General features: G+C 39.2%; 1 protein-coding gene across 1 annotated transcript; it reads right to left on the reverse strand.

Moving 5' to 3' along the window:
* Window positions 1–2,002: 2,002 nt before the first annotated feature.
* On the reverse strand, window positions 2,003–24,433 carry nop16 (NOP16 nucleolar protein homolog (yeast)). Its single transcript, XM_060837131.1, has 5 exons — window positions 24,239–24,433; window positions 19,320–19,428; window positions 11,696–11,762; window positions 6,783–6,889; window positions 2,003–2,485 (listed from the first exon to the last, which is right to left on the reverse strand). The coding sequence occupies exons 1-5, from the start codon at window positions 24,343–24,345 to the stop codon at window positions 2,345–2,347; spliced, it is 531 nt and encodes a 176-aa protein (XP_060693114.1). The 5' UTR covers window positions 24,346–24,433; the 3' UTR covers window positions 2,003–2,344.
* Window positions 24,434–24,562: the final 129 nt, after the last annotated feature.

Consider the following 24,562-nt stretch of genomic DNA (forward strand, 5'->3'; position numbering starts at 1 on the left):
TGCCCAATATTTTGTTTTCTAATTTAGGGTCAGAATTCCCATTTATTTCCTCAGTGTTTGTTGTATTATTACCAGACTGTTAAAAGTATTTTATAACAATGCATGTTGCAAGTTTGATAATCAAATGTTGTGTAGTCAATTTTTGTGGAATTGCCAGGTGACTGTTTTTCATTTAAATTACTGTTTTTATAAACTTATGAAAAATGCAAATTTTGTTTACAATAGAAAATGTTTACCATAAGTTGATAAATTGTTTACTTTAATAGAATAAAATTTTCCAATTGAGAGTGCCACAAGTACAAAAAAAGTTTGCTCTAAGTTATTTGTAATTAATGACTTTCTTGGAATTTTGATTTTTAATATGCACGTTACATAGAATGATAGAATGGAATATTATGTATCCAGTTTCTATTTAAATGAACTGACGTTGACAATTTCACAAGATGCTGGCAAACTGATTTGGTTCTTACTTTATGGTCAGTATTTTTGTACATCAGAGGTATCCTTGGAGTAAGTGTCCCAATTAAATTATCCCTACATCAAGTTCTTTGAATGTTAATCTTACTTATTGACACAGGATATTTATTCTCATTCATTCATCCCAAGAATATTGTAATGTTTTACTCATTCATTTCCCATGAAAAGATTAAGAATTGTTTTATGACAGATGTGATACCTTAAGTAGTTTAAAGTTTGAGTGAAGTTGTAGTAAAGTGAAGAGTTCTTGATAAGGCTTCCTGTAGTTACAACTCTAAAGTTCAATCATCTAATTTCAAGGTTTATTACCTTGGCTACCTGGATGACTTGAGGCTAGTTGAAAGGGTTTTTGTGGAACCCTAGCTATAAAGCAGCTTCTAACTTGGATAGAGGATTCGCTAACAAACAGAATCATCAGGATAAATGGGTCTTTTTTCCAATTGGCAAGATGTAACCAGATTAGATTAGATTACCTACAGTGTGGAAACAGGCCCTTTGGCTCAACAAGTCCACACCAACCTTCCGAAGAGCAACCCACCTATACCTGTTCACCCCTGATTAATGCACTGAACAGTATGGGCAATTAGCATAGCCAGTTCACCTAACCTGCACATTTTTGGACTGTGGGAGGAAACCCACGCAGACCTGGGGAGAATGTGCAAGCTCCACACAGACAGCTGTCTGAGGTGGGAATTGAACCTGGGTCCCAGGCCCTGTGAGGCAGCAGTGCTAACCACTGAGCCACCGTGCTGCAGGTTGCCACAAGTTTTGGTCCTATTTACAATCTCTACTAAAATGACTTTAATTCTGAGATAGAGACCTTGGAGTGCAGGTTCATAGCTCCTTGAAAGTGGAGTCGCAGGTAGATAGGATAGTGAAGGTGGCATTTGGTATGCTTTCCTTTATTGACCAGGGTATTGAATACAGGAATTGGGAGTTCAGGAACAATCCATACTATCCAGCAAATCCATGACAACCTAAGCACACATTCATTTCTCTCTTTCCTCCCCCCCCCCCCCCCCCCCCCCATATTAAAAATGTATCAATTAATTACCTGTTGCTGAGTTCCACATTAATCATTGATGTTTATTCCAAATTCCACATTAGATTTTATAATAGAAGTGGCTCCTGTTTATGGCCCTTCCATAGTCTGTGGGTTGATAGAATAGCCATAGATTATCTGATCACTTCTCACCTTGTTGGGCAAAAAGAACCTCAGCCTTTCAATCTCTAGTCGGTATAAATTGATCCTCAGTGGATCCTCCTACTAATGGAATTAATTATATTGGATCAAAGCTGATTTGATACTTTAGCTTTACAAAATTGACTGTAGACTATCCCTTAAACATAATCTAGTTTGAAGTTTGCAATTTGAGTGTTAATGATAGACAATCCATAAAATGGAAATACATTTCAGCAACCCTTTGCCTGATCTTCATAGTTTACAATAATATTGAAATAAACTACAGATTAGAGGTAGTAGAGATCACGGAGGTTAAACTTTCTGCTAATGCAATGTAAAAACTCAATGTTATAAAATATTTTATTATACTTTTGTATATAATAGTATAGCTGCAAGTCAAATACATTTATAAACCTCAGAATCAAACTTGAACACATACATCAATCCTTGAAGCAATCAATTGTAGATCTGTAATTTTACTGACAACTGATAGGCCACACCACTCACTTCTAGGAATAGAAATTAACAAATAGGTACTGACACTCCATTATATGAATAATTCATTGGAGAGAACACCATTCATTTGCAAGTGGAATAGTATGCAAGAGTTGAATTACAGAAGAAATTCCTTTCAAGACGGTATTTGCAGAATACTACAGTCCAAATTTTTAAAAAGATGCCAAGTCAAGCTGTATCCATCTTTATCTGCATAGAATCAACCAAAGCATTATATTCATCTGGATAGCAACGTTTATAAGATTCAATTTTTCTCTTGATTTGCTTTGGTGTGTCCTGGTAATAATTGATCTCATCTCTCGCCATTGCCTAAAGAGAAAAATGAAAAGCACGTTATCAATGCCTTGAATTTTAAAGAAACAATCATTGTAAATCAGTGTAAAAAGAATACTTAACAATATAGATCAAAGATTAAGTGTCCAAACCATGATCTATTTGAATAGTATAGTTCAAAAGGAGGCATTTCAGCACATCAAGTCTGCACTGTCCATAACAACCACCTACATCTTTCAAGCATTTGGCCTACAGCCTGGAATATTGTCACATTTCAACTGCTCAAAGTATGTGATTTCCTGCTGTAATTACCCTCACATGTAGTGCATTCCAGATTCCTGCCATCCTTTTTGTCGTCATTTACATAAATGACTTGGATGCAAGCATAAAAAGGTACAGTTAATAAGTTTGCAGATGACACCAAAATTGGAGATGTAATGGACAGTGAAGAGGGTTACCTCCGATTACAACAGGATCTGGACCAGATGGGCCAATAGACTGAGAAGTGGCAGATGGAATTTAATTCTGATAAGTGTGAGGTGCTGCATTTTGGGAAAGCAAATCTTAGCAGGACTTATACACTTAATGGTAAGGTCCTAGGGAGTGTTGCTGAACAAACAGACCTTGGAGTGCAGGTTCATAGCTCCTTGAAAGTGGAGTTGCAGGGAGATAGGATAGTGGAGAAGGCGTTCGGCATGCTTTCCTTTATTAGTCATAGGCCACTGTTGGAATATTGTGTGCAATTCTGGTCTCCTTCCTATCGGAAAGATGTTGTGAAACTTGAAAGGGGTCAGAAAAGATTTACAAGGATGTTGCCAGGGTTGGAGGATTTGAGCTATAGGGAGAGGCTGAACAGGCTGGGGCTGTTTTCCCTGCAGCGACAGAGGCTGAGGGGTAACCTTATAGAGGTTTACAAAATTATGAGGGGCATGGACAGGGTAAATAGGCAAAGTCTTTTCCCTGGGGTAGGGAGTCCAGAATTAGAGGGCATTGATTTAGGGTAAGAGGGGAAAGATATAGAAGAGACCTAAGGGACAACTGTTTAACGCAGAGGGTGGTATGTGTATGGGTTGAGCTGCCTGGGGAAATGGTGGAGGCTGATGCAATTGCAACATTTGAGGCTTTTGGATGGGGATATGAATAGGAAGGGTTTGGAGGGATATGGGCCAGGTGCTGGCAGGTGGGATTAGATTGGGTTGGGATATGTAGTTGGTATGGATGGGTTGGACCAAAGGCTCTGTTTCCATGCTGTACGTCTCTATGACTGTGGAAAAAAATTGGTTTTCCCCATCTCCTCCCCTCCCCCCAAACTCCTCCTATACCCCCTGTTTTTGACATCTCTACTTAGAGGAACAACTCCTTTCTATCCACCCTGTCTATGCCCCTTGTACATTAAATCAGATTCCCTTTCAGCATCCCCTGCTCTAAAGAAAATAACAAGCTTAACCAGTGTCCCTTCATAACTTAGTGTTCCATCCCAGGCAACATCCTGGTTAATCTCCTCTGCATCCATCCTCTCCTTACCTTAGTATGGTGACCAGAAATGCAGTTCAGCCGAGGCCTAACAAAAGTTTTGTACAGCTCTGATATAATGTCCTCGATCTTATAATCTGTCATGACTGATAAAGGCAAGTGTCCCATATACCTTAACTATTTCACTGCCTTCAAGGATCTGTGGACAAGCGTTTCACAATCCCTCTGTTCTTCTGAGCTTTCTAGTGTCCTGCCATTCAAGGAGTATTCCCTTGTGTTGTTACTCTTTCAAAATGCATCACTGTACACTTATCAGGGTTAAATTCCATTTCCCATTAATCTGCCCATCTAACCAATTCAACTTTATCCTCCTGTATCCCAGAGCTTACTTCCTCACTCAACTATGCAACTAATTTTCTGTGGTACACCACTGGATACCGGTCTTAAGTTAAACAAATAGACTTCGACTATCACTCTGTCTCTTATCACCAAGATAATTTTGGATCCAACTTGCCAAGTTATTCTGGATCCCATGTGGTTTTATTTCACTTGGACTTGGATTTTGCTGAAATAAATAAAACTACATCAACTGAACTACCTCATCTACACTCCTGGTCACCTCCTTGAAAAATTCAATTAATTTTAAGGCATGTCATCTCGTTGATAAAAGCCATGCTGACTATCCCTGATCAAACCTCCCATCATAGATGGTATAATTTGAATTCAATAAAGAACAATCTGGAATAAAATGCTAACCTAAGGGCGATCACCACCACTATTGTTTGATGTAAAATCTGCTGTCCTTACCTGACCTGGCCCACATTTGACTCCGTACCCACAGCAATTGTTTGATTCTTCACTCCCTGCTGAACAATAAATGCTAGCCTAGCCAGCAAACCCAGATCCCATGAATGAATTAAAATACTGTTGCTACAAGATCTGATCAAAAGCTAAGAATTCTATGGCAAGTATCTCCCCTCCATATATAGCACAAGACAGGAATGTGAAGGAATATTTCTTCATTTGCCTGAATAACACTGTTAAACGTTTAATAAAGAGCAGCCCACTTGATTGGATTCCAATCCATTTTCAACATTCATGCCCTTCAATACCAATGCATAGCAGCAGCAGCAAAATGTACCATCTACAAGATGCACTGCAGAAACTCCGAGGTCTTTTGACAAGGTCCTCCAAACCTGTGGTCTTTACACAAAGATGGGATGATGCATTGGAACACCAACACCTGCAAGCTCCCCTTCAAGTCACACTTTATTCTGACTTGCAGCTATATGCCTGTTCCTCCACTGTCACTGGATCAAAATCTTGGAACTTCCTTCCTAACAGCATTGTGGGTTACCTACTCCCCAAGGACTGGAGCAGTTCAAGACACCAGCTCACCACCTGCTCCAGGGCAATTAGACAATAATTGTTGGCCTAGCCAGTAATGGTCTTTTGCCAAACCAAAACAAAGTCATGATGAAAAATAATAAACATGTGCATGAATAGTAATGGGTATTGAAGTTTCAAAAGTTATGGACAACAGCATTAAGGCATTATTTCAACGAGCTACACTACACTGCAGCACCCAAGAGCTACAAAATGCGAACAAAACCTGCCGATTCCTCAGAAACAAATTTAAACAAGCAGACACAACACAAGCAAAAACTATAGCCACATTACCTTTACATGAAAAGCATACTAGAAATGACTTCCAGACTATTCAGACCCCTTGGCATCCTAATAGCCCACAAATCGACCAACTCACTTAAACAGCAACTAATGTATCCATTAGATACTACGAGTGCATCTAACGCCATTTACAAGATACCATGTAACAACTGTAAAAACACTACATCGGACAAAAAAGTAGGAAACTTGCCACCAGGATACATGAACACCAACAAGCTACCAAAAGACATGACCCACTATCATTAGTTTCTATACATACAGATAAAGAAGGACACCACTTTGACTGGGACAACACACACATTCAAGGACAGGCAAACAAAGACATACATTAGAATTCTTAAAGGCATAGCATTCTAACCAAAACTTCATCAATAAACATACTTTCCCTCAGGATACAGAACAGGAAATAACATCATCTACCTTAAGAAACCAAGACCTATAAATAGAGAGAGCGGCAGGACATATCACCAGCACTTCACTGGAGACTCTCACTGATGTTACCTAGTGGGCGGCACGGTGGCACAGTGGTTAGCACTGCTGCCTCACAGCGCCTGTAGACCCGGGTTCAATTCCCGACTCAGGCGACTGACTGTGTGGAGTTTGCACGTTCTCTCAGTGTCTGCGTGGGTTTCCTCCGGGTGCTCCGGTTTCCTCCCACAGTCCAAAGATGTGCGGGTCAGGTGAATTGGCCAAGCTAAATTGCCCGTAGTGTTAGGTAAGGGGTAAATGTAGGGGTATGGGTGGGTTGCGCTTCGGCGGGTCGGTGTGGACTTGTTGGGCCGAAGGGCCTGTTTCCACACTGTAAGTCTAAGTCTAAGTATAGTGACGAAATGTCTGAAAACAAATCTTTTAGCTCAGTGAGCTCACTTATCAACCTGAGCTACAAATCTTCTCATATTTTTATGAACAACTGTTTAATTTTCTACTTCCAGCATGGATTTTAGTTTTAGACTAATCTATATTTAATTTTTCTATTGAAAAAAATCAGCTCAATTTTAATTTAGTTTGTAAAACACGGGAACCATTTTCTCTTATATGTGAAACACTGTATCCCACTACTTGTCCAAATCAAGGAGTTATGTTTAATATTTTGTGGTCAGGCTTATATCCTGCGAACTCCACCTTCTTAAAGTGGTGTGGTGTTAAATTATTTTTAATCGATATTGCATACCTTGTAATTGTCCTTGTAGTTCTCAATCATATGCCGAGCGTAATCAATCATGTCTCTGGAGAGGGTATTCTTCTTTACTTCTGGGATGTTTGCTTCTGCTTCAAGCCCTATAATGGGGAAAGGTTTAGAAACAGTTTATATTTTACTTTGCTAAATTTCAAATTCACAAAATTAAGCAAGACCATCTAATATATTGCCATATGTGCATGTTTGAACATCACTTTTGTTGTTACCTAGACTTTAAGTTCTGAAGCATATTATCCCAATAGAAGTCATGATTTGGAGATGCCGGTGTTGGACTGGGGTGTACAAAGTTAAAATCACATAACACCAGGTTATAGTCCAACAGGTTTAATTGGAAGCACTAGCTTTCACCTGATGAAGGAGCAGCGCTCCGAAAGCCAGTGTTTCCAATGAAACCGGTTGGACTATAACCTGGTGGTTGAGAGATTTTTAACTTCGTAAAATTCACAGCTGACCTTGGAGGAATCTGTGTGGGAGAGCACACAGCACAGGAGCTGGTAAGTGTAACCTTGCTGTAAATGTACAAGAGGGAGTAGAGTGGTCCTTTCTTGACTAAGATCTGTCTCTTCAGTAAATTTTGGAAATATAAACCATAAGCACTAAGTTAGCCAGGATTACTTCCTTTTTCAGAGTATTAAGATGCTGCTATTTTCTGGGTTTGTAGATTGAGAAGGAGCAGAGATGTCCTTTATAGAACCAAGTGCTCTTCCTGTTGAATATGCAAGTTTAAGGAGTGTTTTCATGTTACTGATTATTATGTCTGCAGGAAGTGTCTTTAATTGTGAATCCAATCAGATCGTATGGATCAATTGGAGTGGCAGTTAAAAGCAATAAGGAATTTATAAGACCTCAGGGATGTGATGGATGGCAGGTTTAGGAAGAGAGAAAAGCTGCAGATACAGTCAAGTAGATGGGAGATAATGAGGAATGTTATGAAGTTGAAAGCATGAACTGTACCTATAAGAGAGAGAGAGAGAGAGAGAGAGAACGTGGTTCGGAAGTGAGAGATTACAAACACCTGTGAGATGACTAGAGTTTACTGGAAAATTGAAATTATGTAACATTTGGCTGTGAAAGGGATACCTGAGTTTTGGTTGCTGTTTTGACAATAATTTGACCAATCAAACTTAATTTATGCCCCAGGGTACTAAAACCGAATTGAGTTTGAATTTTTTGCCAACATTAAACCATCGCCATGATCTGATATTGAGGTTTTAAAATGCTGACATTTTGAAAATTGGATAGAGAGCAAATGCCATCGAGACAGAAAAGCCTGGAGATCTAATATCTTGCTCTCCAAGAAATTACGAAAACACTCTGTACCAAAGGTACCTTTTCATTTGAAACATACTTGCAGTAAAAAGCAAAAAGACAATCCAGGGAGATCTTCAGGCGGAAGAAAGACACAGAAGATCACAGCTGAATAAAGTTGATGCAATTTTACTAAGTGTCTCATTGGAACAGTATATTGTTATACATTTGGAGGTAGATAAGAAGCAGTTAAGAGAAAGGGGGCTTAGAATTGTGAATAGCTGTTTAGTGTTAGAGATTACGAGGCAAGGAGAACTTTCTAGGTGTTTGGCTTCATGTAATAGAGGGATTCACCTCCCTGTCGTAACAGGAAAGAGATTAATCAGCGACTGGCAGAGTTGGGAAAACAAGCAGGTCATATAGTCAGGGCTATCATGTACAAAGCAGAGAACAAGGTAGGACTGGCTGTGAAGAGTTTGCACATTCTCCCCTGTCTGCGTGGGTTTCCTCTAGGTGCTCCGGTTTCCTCCCACAGTCCAAAGATGTTGCAGGTTAGATGGATTCGCCACGCTAAAAAATTGTCCGTAGTGTTCAGGAGTGTGTAGGTTAGGTGCATTTCTCAGCAATAAATGCAGAGTAGTAGGAGAATAGGTTTGGGTGGGTTACTCTTCAGAGCGTCAGTGTGAACTTGTTGGGCCAAATGACCTGTTTCCAGACTGTTGTAATTCTTTTAAAAAAGAAACTGCATTTATTTCAATGCCAGAGACCTCATAGGGAAGGCAGATAAACTCAGAGCATGGTAAGGAACATGGGACTGGGATACGATTGCAATTACAGAGACATGTCTCAACCACGGACAGGACTGGCAGCTTTAGGTTCTAGAATACAAATGCAATAGGAAGAACAGAAAGTGGGGGCGAGAGAGGAGGGGAATGACATTTTTGATAAGGGATAGCATTATGGCTGTATTTAGGGAAGATATTCCTGGGAATATATCCAGGGAAGTTGTTTGGGTGAAACTGAAAAATAAGAAAAGGGATGATCACCTTATTGGGATTGTACTATAGATCCCCTAATAGTCAGCAGGAAATTGAAATCTCCTTACAAAATTGTTTCTCAAATATCTGTTAAGAATAATCGGATGGCTATGGTAAGAGATGTTATCTTTCCAAACATAGACTGGGATTGGTATGGTGTTACGGGTTTAGACAGAGAGGAACTTGTTAAGTGTGTGCAAGAAAATTTTCTGATTCATTTTATGGATGTACCTACCAGGGAAAGGTGCAAAACTTGATTTACTCTTGGGAAATAAGGCAGGGCAAGTGACGGTGATGTCAGTGGGGGGAGTACTTAGGGGCCAGCGACTATAATTCTAGTAATTTTAAAATCGTGATGGAAAAGGATAGACCGGATCTAAAAGTTGAAGCTCTAAATTGGAGAAAGGTCAATTTTGACAGTATTAGGAAAGAACTTTCAAAAGTTGATTGCAGCAGAAGTTGCAGGCAAAGGGACGAATGGAAAATGGGAAGCCTTCAAAAATGAGATACCAAAAGTCCAAAGACAATATATTCCAGTTAAGGTAATTTGGTTAAGAAAAAGAAGAAAACATATGTCAGATGTAGACAGCAGAGATCGAGTGAATCCTTAGAGTATAAAGGCAACAGGAATATACTTAAGAGGGAAATCAGGAGGGCAAAAAGGGGACCGGAAATAGCTTTGGCAAATGGAGTTATGGAGAATCCAAATGTTTTTACAAAGGACAAAACGGTAAACTAGGGAGAGAACAGGAGCACCTCAAAGATCAGCAAGGCAGCCTATGTGTGGAACCAAAGGAGATGGGGGAGATACTAAATGAGTACTTTGCATCAGTGTTTACTGTGGAGAAGGACATGGAAGACATAAAATGTGCAGAAATAGATGCTGATATCTTGAAAAATATCCATAATACAGAGGTGGTGCTGGATGTTGTAAATTGCATATAGGTGGTAAATCCCCAGGACCTGATCAGGTGTATCCTAGAATTCTGCGGGAAGCTAGGGCAGTGATTGTTCGCCTTTTGCTGAGATATGTGTATCATCGATAATCACAGATGAGGTGCCGGAAAACTGGAGGTTGTCTAACATGTTGCCGCTATTTAAGAAAAGTGGTAAGAAAAAGTCAGGGAACTATAAACCGGTGAGCCTGACAATGGTGATGGACAAATTGTTGGAGGGAATCCTGAGGGACAGGATTTACATGTATTTGGAAAGGCAGAGAGTTAAAGGGATAGTCAACATGGCTATCATATTGGAAATCATATCTCTCAAACTTGATTTGAGTTTTTTGACGAAATAAAGAAGAGGATTGATGCTGGCAGAGCAGTGAAAGTGATCTATAGGGACTTCAAAGTTAAAAATTACATAACACCAAGTTATAGTCCAACAGATTTACTTGGAAGCACTAGTTTTCAGAGTGCTGCTCCTTCAGCAGGTGGTTGTCATAGGGACTTCAGTAAGGCATTTGACAAGGTTCCTCATGGTAGACTGGTTAGCAAGGTTAGATTTTATGGAATACAGGGAGAACTAGCTCGAAGGTCAAAGACAAAGGGAGGTGGTGGAAGGTTGCCTTTCAGACTGGAGGCCTGTGACCAGTGGTGTGCCACAAGGATCGGTGCTGGGTCCACTGCTTTTCATCATTTATGTAAATTAGTTGGATGTGAACACAGAAGCTATAGTTAGTAAGTTTGCAGATGACACCAACATTGGAGGTGTAGTGGACAGCGAAGAAGATTACCTCAAAGTGGGCCAATGGCTGAGGAGTGGCACATGGAATTTAATTTAGATAAGTGTGAGGGGCTACATTTTGGACAGGCAAATCAGAGCTAGACTTATACACTTAATGGTAAGGTTTTGGGGAGTGTTGCTAAACAAAGAGACCCTAGAGTACAGGTTCATAGTTCCTTGAAAGTGGAGTTGCAGATAGATAGGATAGTGAAGTATGGTGTACTTTCCTTTTTTGGTCAGAACACTGTTTTGGAGTTAGGAGGTCACGTTGCAGCTGTACAGAACATTGGTTAGGCCACTTTTGGAATATTGTGTGCAATTCTGGTCTCCCTCCATCAGAAAAATGTCATGAAACTTGAAAGGATTCAGAAAAGATTTACAAGCATGTTGCCAGGGTAGACGGTTTGAGCTATACCTGATGCTGTTTTCCCTGCAGTGTCAGAGGTTGAAGGGTGACCTTATAGAAGATTTTACAAAACCATGATGGGCATGATCAGGTAAATAGACAAGGTCTTTTCCCTGAGGTGGGGGAGTCTAGAAGTAGAGAGGGTGTTGGTTTTGGGTGAGAGGGAAAAAATTTAAAAGGGACCCAAGGGGCAACGTTTCCACACAGAGGGTGGTGCATGTATGGAATGAGCTGCCAGAGGAAATGGTGGATGCTGGTAAAATTACAACATTTAAAAGGCATCTGGATGGGAAAATGAATAGGAAGGAAGGGTTTACACAGACATGGGCCAATTGCTGGTAAATGGGACTAGTTTAGATTCGGATAGCTGGTTAGCATGGATGAGTTGGACTGAAGGGTATGTTTCACATCTCTGACTCTATATGGTAGTACTAATAAAGAATATATAAAATGACAAATTAGATACAAACCATTGATAACATACGGCTTAATAACAACTGGCTTCTCATTTATCGAGGCAGTTTCCATTTTATGTTCCTGTAAAACAAATTAAACAGAGGCAACAAAAAATAATTTGTACACTTTGTCATTGTGAATCTGCATTATAAACTAGACAAACTAGTACTTGTAAGCATAAGACTTCAAATTATTGGGAATAAGTTAACAATATTAATATAGGTGAAAGTCACAGCTAATTTGCAGACAAAAACATCCACAAAAAGGAATGACATGAATGATTAGTTACTTGTTTTGGATAATGTTTGCTCATGTAAAACTTTTGGATCGGTCAAAGGAATTCTCAGGTTTCTTGAACTGTCACCTGAACTGGAGGTGGAGGCCTGATTTGAAGTCTTACTGGCAGATCAACATTTCTTACAAACAAGCAATTCCTTGACAACAGGAAAAGCAGACTGAAGTTTTACTTCAGTACTTGCAATCAATCCAGAGGCAGGTGCGTTTGCAATTAAACCAAGTCAACATTAACAGTGGATCACATTTAAAAATTCAAAAAGCAAGTCGGTCTAGCTGCACCTAGAATGACATTTCCTCAGAACTACATTAAAGACAAGATCTTTAATAAGACTTATTGATAAATTTTCAGCACTCATAACATGTACAAGCCCGTTAAAGCCACAGTCCAGCTTCAGACAGCCAATATGCCACACCGATTTGGAGAAAGGTTATAACCTAAGGGATTGATAAAGGAAGAGAACAAATCTTCCATGTGCACGGATATGAACTAGCTTGGGGAATTTAAAAAAAATGTTTAATTATCCATGAATCTGTTTACTTGGGATGGAATATCATTAGAAGCAGTTATTTTTTAAAAAATAAAGTGACTCATGAATCAACCAACAATCACTGATGCCCATGGAAAGTAGTATATTTACATTACCTTTAAGTAAAGCTGGTATAACGGTCCTCATGAAGCAGAGAAACTGGTTAAAGAAAGTGTTCTCATTTTGCAATACATTCAACAACATGGCCGAGTTGTTGGGAGTACAAATGAGAGAAACTAGCTTAATCATCTACCTATCATCTTTTAGGAGAAACCAAAGCTAGACCTTTCCCCTCAAAATGTTGAGAGGATAGCTTCAAAAAAAAGAAAAAAAAACTGAAGGTCGGGCCTATCACTGTTTAATGTCAGATCTACATTTCCCTAGCTGATTTCATACCAACATCATAAATTTATTCAACATAAAAATGTTCACAGCAGAAAGGCCCAGATCCCCAGCGAACTGCTGCCTCTTTACCTGCATTACAGCCATTTCACTGGGTTACCAAGGAAAAATAGTATTTAGCTTGAGGAAAGTGTAGTAACTGACCTTAAGTACTTCCATTACATCTTCAACAAACAGCTATCAAAGCCTGGACTAGGCTGATCTTCAACCTTTTACTGACCCTTTAAAACAGGTATCTCACAATCTCCTCTAGTTTTGCAGCGGTATTCCCATTTTATACCCAGCCTTCATGCAATGGAAATTGTAAATCACCATTGTCCCAGAGGACCAAAATTAGTTTCTTTAGAGAGAAGATAACTGTTGGTGAGTTTAGCCTCAGTCACCGTGCCTCTGACAAGGGAAGAGATCGAGTAGGTAAAGCCTATTCGTGACATCAGACAGAACAAAAATTAATCCTGTATTGTTGGTGTCACTCTGCATTGTGAATCAGCCAATCCCCTAAGTGTCAGGCATTCAAAAATTAGCAACATAAGCATGAGACTGTAGCTCAGAAGATTTTCTTCATCTTAGGGACAAGTAATAAATCACTATGTAGATTACGCAGTCAGGTCATCATGAAGTGATGTCCACATTTTATGATTACTACAAAGATTTCAGGAGTATTTCAGTGAATAAGTAAGTCAGAGAAGATAGCAAGAGCTTGTTTACATGTATAAAAAGGTACAGAGACAGGCCAAAGTAGACACAGGGCTCTTACAGAATGAGTCTGAGGAAACAATAATGGGAGAACCAGGAAATGGTAGAAGACTTAAATTAACATTGCATCAATCTTCACAGTAGAAGATGCTAACAGCACTCCAAAATTATGAAATAATCAAGGGGTAAAAAGGGGGAAGAAAAATAAATACAATAACTATCACCAGAGCAAAGGTACAATGAAAACTAAATCAGGCTAAAGATCAATATGTCCTCCGAGCATCGTCGGATATTCAAAAGAAGTAGTTACTGAGATACTGTATCACTGGCAGTAGTCTTCCAAAAACCTTACATTCTGGAAAAGTCCCAGAGGATTGGAAAACTGCTAATGCAATACCTTTTCAGAGTAACCTCATTTGGATAATCAAGGTTCCTCTGCATTTATAAAGAGAAAGGGTTTAAAAAATTACTTTTATAATCAATTAGATTTGAGCCCTCACTGATTTTACATTATTTTAATTTTATTCTTTTGTCAATTTGGGTTTGGAGCTGTGAACTGTAAGCTGCCAGGTAAAAACAACTTCTTGACTGTGTCTAATAGCTTGTGTTAAGAGGAAAACAGACCACAGAAGCTAATTTCAGATTAATTTCTGATCAAAAGGTTCTGCTGATACTTGGTCACTGGGGAAGAATTTTGATAGTGGATAAGAGTGTTAAAGGCTGGGAATACTTACGATACTCTCAGATAAATTATTCTCTTAGAAGAATTTAGAATTTAGTTACCTTTCATAATCAGAACTCATGTAGAAGACCAAAAGAGTAGCTGCAAATGTGTTGCTGGTCAAAGCACAGCAGGTTAGGCAGCATCTCAGGAATAGAGAATTCGACGTTTCGAGCATAAGCCCTAGCAACAAGACAAGCAGGTATAATGGCTGAAGATTACGAACTGATTCATGAAATTTTTTTCTGACATCCCCCACAAATTTGATAAGAATAAAAAGTGGGAGAAAGTGAAGGAAAGGCAGGTAGCCAGGGTAGATAACGAACAGAGAGAATGCCCAAGATCTCCTTTTCAAATTAATAAGGAAATTGCTGAGGTGGAGGCGATATTCAGAAGCTTAAATATTTTTATTGTAATAAGTTGAGCCATGTCTATTCAGAATTTTGGAAATTGTGAAGAGGGACTTAAAGAAGTTAGTAAAATGAGAAGGGTCAAGGGAACACGAGAAGGGAACACCACAGACCAGGCTGTAGCTCAAACTATAAATGAAAAGACCAGAGGTGAATTCAGTTATTCATAAAGAAACGTGCAAGGTAGATAAGAGGTATGGAGGATTTTTGTTGAAAGAAAAGGCGACTCCTTTTTCTTCGGGTGTGGGAGCTAAACCTATAACCATACTAAGAGATACAGGGGCAACACAATTAATTTTATTAGAGAAAGACATGGTTTTCCCTTCACATAGTTCAATGGGGACTAAGTTAAAGAGATTGGTGGAAAATATATTCCAGTTCCATTATATAAAATTTCAACTGGAATGTAATTTGTTATCTGGAGAAGCAGTTCTTGGAGTAGTAAAAGAATTCCTTCTGGGTAATGATTTGGCAGGACTATGGGTAGTAGCTCCATTCATAATTACAGAATGTCCAAACGAGGTACAAGAACCAGAACAATTACAGGAACAGGTTCCTGATATCTTTCCTTCACGTGTAGTAACCAGGGCAATGGTTAAAGAAAATCTGTGAAAAAGGGTTGATGTGACACCACAAGCAAATAAAAGGATAGCTGAAACCTTCATAAAAAGTGAAGATAAACCAGATGGAGTGTTTGTGCTGTAATTAGAGACATCATACCAAAAAACAGATCCTCAATTATATAATTAACAGTCAGGCTCGACTAAGGTAGAAGCTGAAGAGGTTCCTGTCTTAAGGATGAAGTGCTAATGAAGAAGTGGAGCTGCACTCACAGATGAGGAATGGTTGATTGTGCATCAGACAGTGGTACCACCTAGCTATTGTAGAGAAAATAAGAATGTACAGTTGTGTCAAGTACTGAATGTTGTAGAGGCGGATGTAAAGCAAGATTGTCAGCCAAGGAGAAAAAGGCAATTTATGAACTTCCTACTAATAGATTACCAAGTTTGGAAACATTAGAGAATTTAATCACTGTATTTTCATATCTGGAGAAAGACAGAGCGACATAGTGATGTTGCTCAGAAAATATAATTATGTGTGCTAAAAATATACCTGGGTGTACCACATTTACTGAACTTAACATTAATGGAGATATTTCATACACAATAAAACAAAACCCATATCGGTTAAAGACAGAAAAATCCAAAAAAAAATTACAGAGGAAACTAATACAAGTTGGAGAATCAATTGATTGAACCAAGCCAGACTAGTTGAAGTTCTCCTGTAACACTGATTTCTAAACCAGAAGGTTCAATGACATTATATGTAGACTGCAAGAAAGTGAGTGCAGTCACAAAGATGGTTTCATACCCTATTCGCAGACTAGAAGGTTGCATTGATAGGGTTTGTATTCCACCATCCTTATGTAAAATTGACTTGTTAAAAAGGATAATGGTAAGTACTGTTGGAGACAGCTAATAAAAAGACCGCATTTGTCACACCTAGGGATTGCACAATGTCAGATTATGCCATTTGTATTTAAGAACGCCCCAGCCAGATTTCAAAAAGTATGGAAGCTTGTTGTGGATGAAGTACTTCATTTTGCCGTTTACTTGGATGATATCAGAGTATATAATACCACATGGAAGGAACATATTTACAGTTAGCAGGGACGGTGTTAAATCTAGCAAAAAGTGAATTTGTAAAAGCCAAGGTGACATACTTAAGACATGTTGTAGGTCAAAGGCAGGTGTCACCCAAAACAGCAAAAATAAAATCTTTAATTGATTTTCCCACCGCTAAAATAAAAGTGAAGATTATAAGGTTCTTGGGAATGTGCAGATTTTATCAAAATCCACACTGAATTTTAGTACAATAGCTAAACCTTTTTATTTGCTTTAAAAACAAATGTAAGATCTTATGGTCTACAGAACACCAGAAAGTTTTGAAAAGCTAAAACCAATTTAAAGAGTGAACCTGTGTTAACTGCACCTGACTCTGACAAATAATTTAATTTTAGCAGCAGATGCTAGCCATTTAGGAATGAAGCATTTCTCTTCCAGGATAACAAGATTGGAATGGAGAAGCCCACAGATTATTTTTCAAAAAAAGTTGAACCAGTTTTGGAGGTGGCATTCCAAAGGAAGCACTGGCTGTGAGAATAGCTCTTCAATACTGATGTTTACGTTCTACATGGCAACTTCGAAACTGTGGTGTTTATAATTGACTTTTATTGATAAATTTAAAAATTAAAAAGTGCAAGACTCCAGGATGGTTCAGCTGGAGTTCATATATGCAGCCTTTTAATATACAATCTATATGTATTTCCAGGAAAGAAAATACAACTGCTGATGCCATATCCTGAATAAAAACTATTGTAAATTTGAGAGTTTGATGAAGGAAGTTGAATAACAATTAAGATTCTGATGGGAGGAAGACTGAAAGTTGAGAGTTGTGTGTTTTGTTTGATATTTAAATGTTATTGACCTTTAGGGTGTAGGTTTGCTCACTGAGCTGTAGGTTTGATATCCAGACATTTCATTACCTGGCTAGGTAACATCATCAGCGGTGACCTCCAAGTGAAGCGAAGCTGTTGTCTCCTGCTTTCTATTTCTATGTTTGTCCTGGATGGGGTTCCTGGGGTTTGTGGTGATGTCATTTCCTGTTCGTTTTCTGAGGGGTTGATAGATGGTATCTAGATCTATGTGTTTTTTTGGCGTTGCGGTTGGAGTGCAAGGCCTCTAGGAATTCTCTGGCATGTCTTTGCTTAGCCTGTCCCAGGATAGATGTGTTGTCCCAGTCGAAATGGTGTTTTTTTTCATCCGTGTGTAGTATTATTGACCTTGTCATGGAATTCCTTTATGTTCCAAAATATAAATGCATGGATTGAGTGTGGAGGCATGTTTGAGTCCTCGTTGATTTTTCATTTATTTTGTTTTATTCTTTTATCAATTTTGGTTTGGAGCTGAGAACTGAGGATTGTTGGTAACAGCTTGTGTTAAAAAGAAAGTAGGCTAAACAAGCTTTTGTTTATTTGAGAGGCCAGGCTTGCAAATTATCAGAAATCAATCTGAAAATAAAAGGTTCTGCAGACACCATTGCCAGGGAACAACATTATGTTCAAACAGATAGCAGAGTGTGGCTAGTAATGAGGTCAGTACATTTGGTTCCAGCAAGTCTGGAAAAGATTTTACTGTCAGAGATGGTAGATGTTCAATGCAAGGTTTGTGAAGGTTTGTTCAATGTTAATGAGGACCTCTTGGAGGAGTCTGTCAGCCTGTCAGGGAGTGGTCAGAGTTTGAATTGGGCTTTGGACTTCTGGGCTTTGTAATTTCAGGGAAAATAAATCTTGCTGTTGATGCTACGGCAATGAGATTCGATAGCTCCCTGCTTAAATTCTCATTAGTAGCTTTTGGAAGCAAAGAGAGTAGAAAATTAAGTTTCAAGTACTGTATTGTATTTATTTGAATAAACTGTGAAAGGTGACCCTGATCTACACCTTCAGAAAAATAAACAATAAACCATCATCAGCACTTATGGAACAATGCATAGTGAAAACTATTTAAGTAATCTTGGCAGTCTTGTTATTTTCTTTTATTTTATCCCGTAACTGTTATTGTTTGACTGTCCATTTTCAGCACCATTCACACAAAAGATAAAAGGTTTTTGGACTTTAGCTTAGACAAATTAGATTACTTTGTTGTTTAATTTTACTAAAGTTACTACATTGTTAATAAATTGCTAAGTCTTTTGTTTAATACAAACCAGTGTTTGGAATTGTTTATTTGCAAAGTATCAAATAGGTATTTAAATAAGCCTGATTAGGAATCGGGCGACATCAATTCTGAGGGTATGTGAAAGTTCTAATTTTACCGTGTTACAAATATAGAGGTAGAAAAACTGGTGTGGTTTAGCTGTCTGTCTCCATGTCATAATGAAAAGATGTAATAGCAGAGCATTTAGAAATACGTTGTATTATCAAGCAGTGTCAGAATGCCTTCACAAAAAAGAAATCACGTTTGACGAATTAAAAGTTCTTTGCAATGGTAATAAGCAAGATAGATATAGGACAGTCAGTGAATATAATAAATTTGGATTTCCAGAAGGTATTTGATGAAGTTTCACCTTAGGTTACTTAATTAGATAAGAGCCCCTGGTATTAGAGGTAGTATATTAGCATGGATAGAGGACTGTCTAACGAATAACCGACAGAGTTGGCATGAGGTGCATTTTCAGCGGTAATCCCTCTGGCAACTTGTAACTAGCAAAGTAGCCACACTTATTTACAATATATATTAATGACTTGGATAAAGAAAGGTGAAAGTGTTATTGCCAAGTTTGCAGATAACACAGAAATAGGCAAGAAGGCAAGTGCCAAAGATGACAAGAGTCTGCAGAGGGATAGACACTATATTCACTGTATTTTCATAAATATATGTAATAATAAATTGCTATTTAGACAGGTTAAGCAATGGAGGTAGATATTTAGCAGAGCAGATATGATAGCCTGAATGGCCAAATTTTGTTATATTATTTCATGGTCTTATTGTCCTTAGTTTTTAAGCAAAATCACAGTTGTACACACCTTGTTCTTCTTAATGGGAATGGCACGGTTTGGGTCGGATGCTATACCCATGTCAGCCATATTCTGAGCAACTGTTCTCTTGTTGTCCCATGCTTTTCTTATCAGTGCACTTAAAAAGAAAACTTGAATTAAACACATTTTTCAGTTATTAAACAAATACATTTGTATAACTTGTCACAACAAAAATGCTATCTAGGGCATTCCAACAATAATTTTGTGACTATTGCAAATTAACATCACAACAGGGTAATCTACAATATTTCTAAGAGTAAACAATATTTCATTAATCTTGGCAGGAAAGTACAGCACCAGAAAGTACAGACGTTTATATGGCCAGTTACAGGAGCAAATTAACTTCATGCTCAACTATCTAATCATTTCTTTCCTTACAATATCTGCCCCACAACATCTGTCTTTAACTGAGCTATACAAGATGCTCAAGGTGATTGACAAAGTAGGTGTGGAGATGATGCTATCTGTTGTGGGACAATCTAGAATGACAGGCCAGCTTTAGAATAAGGGCTGGTAAATTTAAAATATGGAATTCACTATTCCAGAGTATGGTGTTTTCTGGGACATGAGTAAACTTATGGAGGAGAAAGACAATTTTAATTAGTAATGGGTTGAACGATCATGGAAAGCAGGTGGGAAAGTGAGGTACAGGCTGAAATTAGATTATCCATGATCATTTTGAATAGTGGAGTAGGCTTGAGGAACTAAATTGCCTACTCTAGCTCCTTATGTTTTTAAGGGTCCCAGTTAGCTAGGCTGCTGGCATGTTAAAGTAAAATTAACAGGAACATCAAAGTGTTCAATTTCTGTTCTGGGTAAAGTTGATTTGTGGCCTATTTCCTCACCCTGCCTGTACTAAAAAAACTAAACATTTAGCTATGATTCAGGAAATAACCTGCCTCCATGCACAGTACTTGGGAAAAAGAATATCTGCCAATATTACATCTCCTGCTTATCAGTTCCACCTTTTATATCAGGTAGTTAAATCTAAATGCATCTTCTCTCTTCTGAGCTTCAGTTTAAAATCTGTGCCAATTTCAAATACACAGTATCATCCAATTTTCTGTTCCTAAGGAATCTTGATTAAAACTTGATCTAATTATTTCAACCAAAATAAACAACTCCGCACATGCAACCCAGGTTCATAATTTAACATCTCAATTCAATTTAGCTCCCCAACTCACTTTGTCTCTGCTGCTTGGATATTTTTGTAGTGAGGCAAGATTTGAGCAAATAATTTAGACTGGCACTTAAATGTGGTTTTGAAAGAGAGCTACACTCACTGGAGGGTATTTTTTTAAAAAAACATCCAATTTGCAGAGTGCATACAGTAACACCACTCAGTTAGAATACAAATGACTGGAACATACAATATTCATCTGTCACATAGACAGTATTTTATTTACTCATAGCATAATTATTCCCTTTATTTGAAAATTACTGCATTTACTATGAAGTAATCATCCTACTTTGTCCATGATTCTGTAATGCTAAAATAGTCATAGAGATGCACACCATGGAAACAGATCCTTCGGTCCAACCCGTCCATTCTGACCAGATATCCCAACCCAATCTAGTCCCACAAGCCAGCACCTGGCCCATATCCCTCCAAACCCTTCCTATTCATATACCCATCCAAATGCTTCTTAAATGTTGCAATTGTACCAGCCTCCACCACATCCTCTGGCAGCTCATTCCATACATGTACCACCCTCTGCGTGAAAAAGTTGCCCCTTAGATCTCTTTTATATCTTTGCCCTCTCACCATAAACCTATGCCCTCTAGTTCTGGACTCCCCAACCCCAGGGAAAAGACTTTGCCTATTTACCCTATCCATGCCCCTCAATCTTGTAAACCTCTATAAGGTCACCCCTCAGCCTCTGATGCTCCAAGTAAAACAGCCCAGCCTGTTCACCCTCTCCCTGTAGCTCAGATCCTCCAACCCTGGCAACATCCTTGTAAATCTTTTCTGAATCCTTTCAAGTTTCACAACATCTTTCCGATAGGAAGGGGACTGGAATTGCACATAATATTCCAACAGTGGCCTAACCAATGTCCTGTACAGCCGCAACATGACCTCCCAACTCCTGTACTCAATACTCTGACCAATAAAGGATAGCATACCAAACGCCTTCTTGACTATCCTACCTACCTGCGACTCCACTTTCAAGGAGCTATGAACCTGTACTCCAAGATCTCTTTTTTTCAGCAACACTCCCTAGGACCTTATCATTAAGTGTATAAGTCCTGATCTTTTTGCTGCAGGTCCTGCCACAAGTACTGTCTAACCTCTAATTGGCTCACAGTGGTTAAACATATATTGTCCAAAAAAAAACGAAACTAAATGGTCAGCTAATCTATTTTAGATATCAAAGTTTGTGAGAAGATTTGTAGCTCGGGTGCTCATTGTTGTGGTTCCGTTGTTCTGGTTGTCAGTTCCAACTGTCTGTTGCAGATACCAACACCTACCAAAAGAGGGAGTTTGACCCCACCCCACAGCTCACGAATAGGATAAACAACACACTGAGGAACCTACAAAAAAAAACACGGACAGATAACCAGGTTTGACCTACAAAGAATGAAACCTGAAAGCAACAATACCCCCAGATTCTTTGGACTACCTAAAGTGCACAAACCAGACATCCCACTCAGACCCATAGTATCACTACCAGGGACACCATCACACAAACTGGCTAAAAGAACTATAGCAGAAACTGAAACACCTGATCAGCAGATCCAGACACTCTATACAATCAACACAGGAATTCTTGGACATCATCAGAAATATACACATAGACAAGGAAGAAATCATGGTCTCATTCGATGTAACGGCACTGTTCACCTCTATCGACAAAACCTTAGCCAGGGAAACAATTGCCAACCTGCTGGACATACAGAACAGACAACAGGACGTTGAACCTATCAACAAAGACTGCATACTCAAACTACTGGACCTGTGCCTCACAACACACTTCACATTTAACAACCAAATATATGAACAAATCAACGGCACACCCATGGGCTCACCCATCTCTGGACTCATTGCAGAAGCGGTAATGCAAAGATTAGAACAAACAGTCTTACCGCAAACTCAACCCAAACTCTGGGTCAGATATGTGGATGACACCTTTGTAATCATTAAAAACACAGAAATAGAGAACACACACCGGGTCATCAACGCCACTCACAGGAATCCAATTCACTAGAGAGGAAGAAAAGGACAACCAACTCCCATTCCTAGACGTGATGGTACAGAGAACACCTAACGGAGAATTCACCACAAAGGTATACAGGAAAGCCACACACAGACCAAGTCCTGAACTACGAAAGCAACCACCCCAACACACACAAAAAATGTTGCATCAAGACACTATTCAAAAGGGCCACAACACACTGCAGTACACCAGAACTGCAAAAAGAGGAAGAAGAACACCTATACAATGTATTCACCAAAAACGGATACCCACGCAATTTCATCAACAGATGCCTAAGGGAAAGACAACGGAACGAGGACATGCCGCAACCCAAAGAACTAGCCACACTACCATACATTAAAAGCATTTCCGAACGGATAGCCAGACTACTGCGACCACTAGGACTCATAACAGCACACAAACCAACAGCCACTCTCAGACAACAACTCATCAGAACGAAGGACCCGATACCCAGCATGAGCAAAACCAATGTAGCGTACAAACTCCCATGCAAGGACTGCACAAAACACTACATAGGACAAACAGGAAGACAGCTAATGATCCGCATCCATGAACACCAACTAGCCACGAAACAACGCAACCAGCTATCCTTAGTAGCCACACGCACAGATGACAAGCAACATGAATTCAACTGGGACAATACTACTATTATAGGACAAGCCAAACAGAGAACAGCCAGGGAATTCCTAGAGGCATGGCACTCATCCACAGATTCAATCAATAAGCACATCGACCTGGACCCAATATACCGACCAATGCAGCAGACAGCTGGAACTGACAACCGGAAGCGGCAGATTCAAACCACTATAAACGCCGGAGGAAACAACACAGAAGGCTTCACATGAGGATCCCAAGCACGGAGGATGTCACCTAGATAGGGGATGAAACGTCTGCAACACAAATTCCCAGCTCGGCGAATAGAACCACAACATTTTAGATATCATTTACAGAACATTTGTTTATGGCTGACATGAACTCCTGTAACAGTGTTTACATGTCCTGCATTCCTTTTACCCAACCCCATAGTGTACATATCCCTTTAGTCCCTTTATTAAATGCTCAATGCCTTCTCAATAATGGTTAGGATACGAGAGATTCACCTGGTTCATTAAAGTCGTTGAGGAATGTAAATTTGTACATAACAAGTCTAGGCTTCTTTTGACTCCAGACCCACAGCACTGTGGATACCTCTTAACTACATTCTGGGCAATCAGGTACGGACAATAAAGGGTTGTCTAGGCAGCAACGCGTCCAGGCCATGAACAAGTTTAGATCAGGAGCTGTATGAGCAGAAGTAGACCATTTGGCCGATCGTATCTACTCCGCCCTTCCCTAAGATCCTGGCTGTTCTGATAATCCTCAACTCCACTGCCATGACTTTCCCCCGAAATTCTCGATTTTCTTGCTGATTAAAAATCCGTCTCTCACTCACTGGAAAATCCCCTACTCTTCTGTACCACCTGATTCAAACATGGCACCTCCAGCAACGTGACACCAGTTCATTGAGAGAAACAGGCGGCTACTCAACACACAAAAGAGAAAAAAAAACAAAAAAAAGGTAAAAGCTCAATAAAATGAAACCAACGCCCGGTGGTAATTTTTCATAAACTATCACCATCCATTTTAGAATCAGAGCGATTGAAGGGTTTCTGCGGGAGGAGAAGCCCGAGCCCCGGCCTCTCCTACACTCACCACTCGATCCGCGGAGCCGCTTTCTTCTGCATCCTTCGTTTGAGTCTTTTCCGATTGATATTATAATTGAACTTCTTCCTCCTGTTTTTCCCTTTTGCGTTCGGCATCTTTCAAAAGCGATCCACACTAACCCAGCAACACGCGTCTCACACGCCACCTGAACCCTGACCCTTGTCCTCTGACCCTGTCCACGTCCTGAATACCGCTTTATCAAAATGAGAAACTATTTCTGTTAGTAATTTGATCATTACTCTTCGATGCTATTTTTGATAAAATAATTTAGTGATAAGACGGTATGAAGACATAACAAACCTCACTTTTTGA

The sequence above is a fragment of the Hemiscyllium ocellatum genome, chromosome 16, assembly GCF_020745735.1.
Source record: "Hemiscyllium ocellatum isolate sHemOce1 chromosome 16, sHemOce1.pat.X.cur, whole genome shotgun sequence".
Taxonomy (NCBI): domain Eukaryota; kingdom Metazoa; phylum Chordata; class Chondrichthyes; order Orectolobiformes; family Hemiscylliidae; genus Hemiscyllium; species Hemiscyllium ocellatum.

What these genes read in the sequence shown, in the direction of transcription:
- nop16 (XM_060837131.1), bottom strand. Translation starts at nt 24,345, where the DNA reads ATGCCGAACGCAAAAGGGAAAAACAGGAGGAAGAAGTTCAATTATAAT. An exon ending in TAAGCCGTATGTTATCAATG is followed by an intron (nt 6,890 to 11,695) that starts GTTTGTATCTAA and finishes TCCCCATTATAG; the next exon opens with GGCTTGAAGCAGAAGCAAAC. An exon ending in ACTACAAGGACAATTACAAG is followed by an intron (nt 2,486 to 6,782) that starts GTATGCAATATC and finishes TTTTCTCTTTAG; the next exon opens with GCAATGGCGAGAGATGAGAT.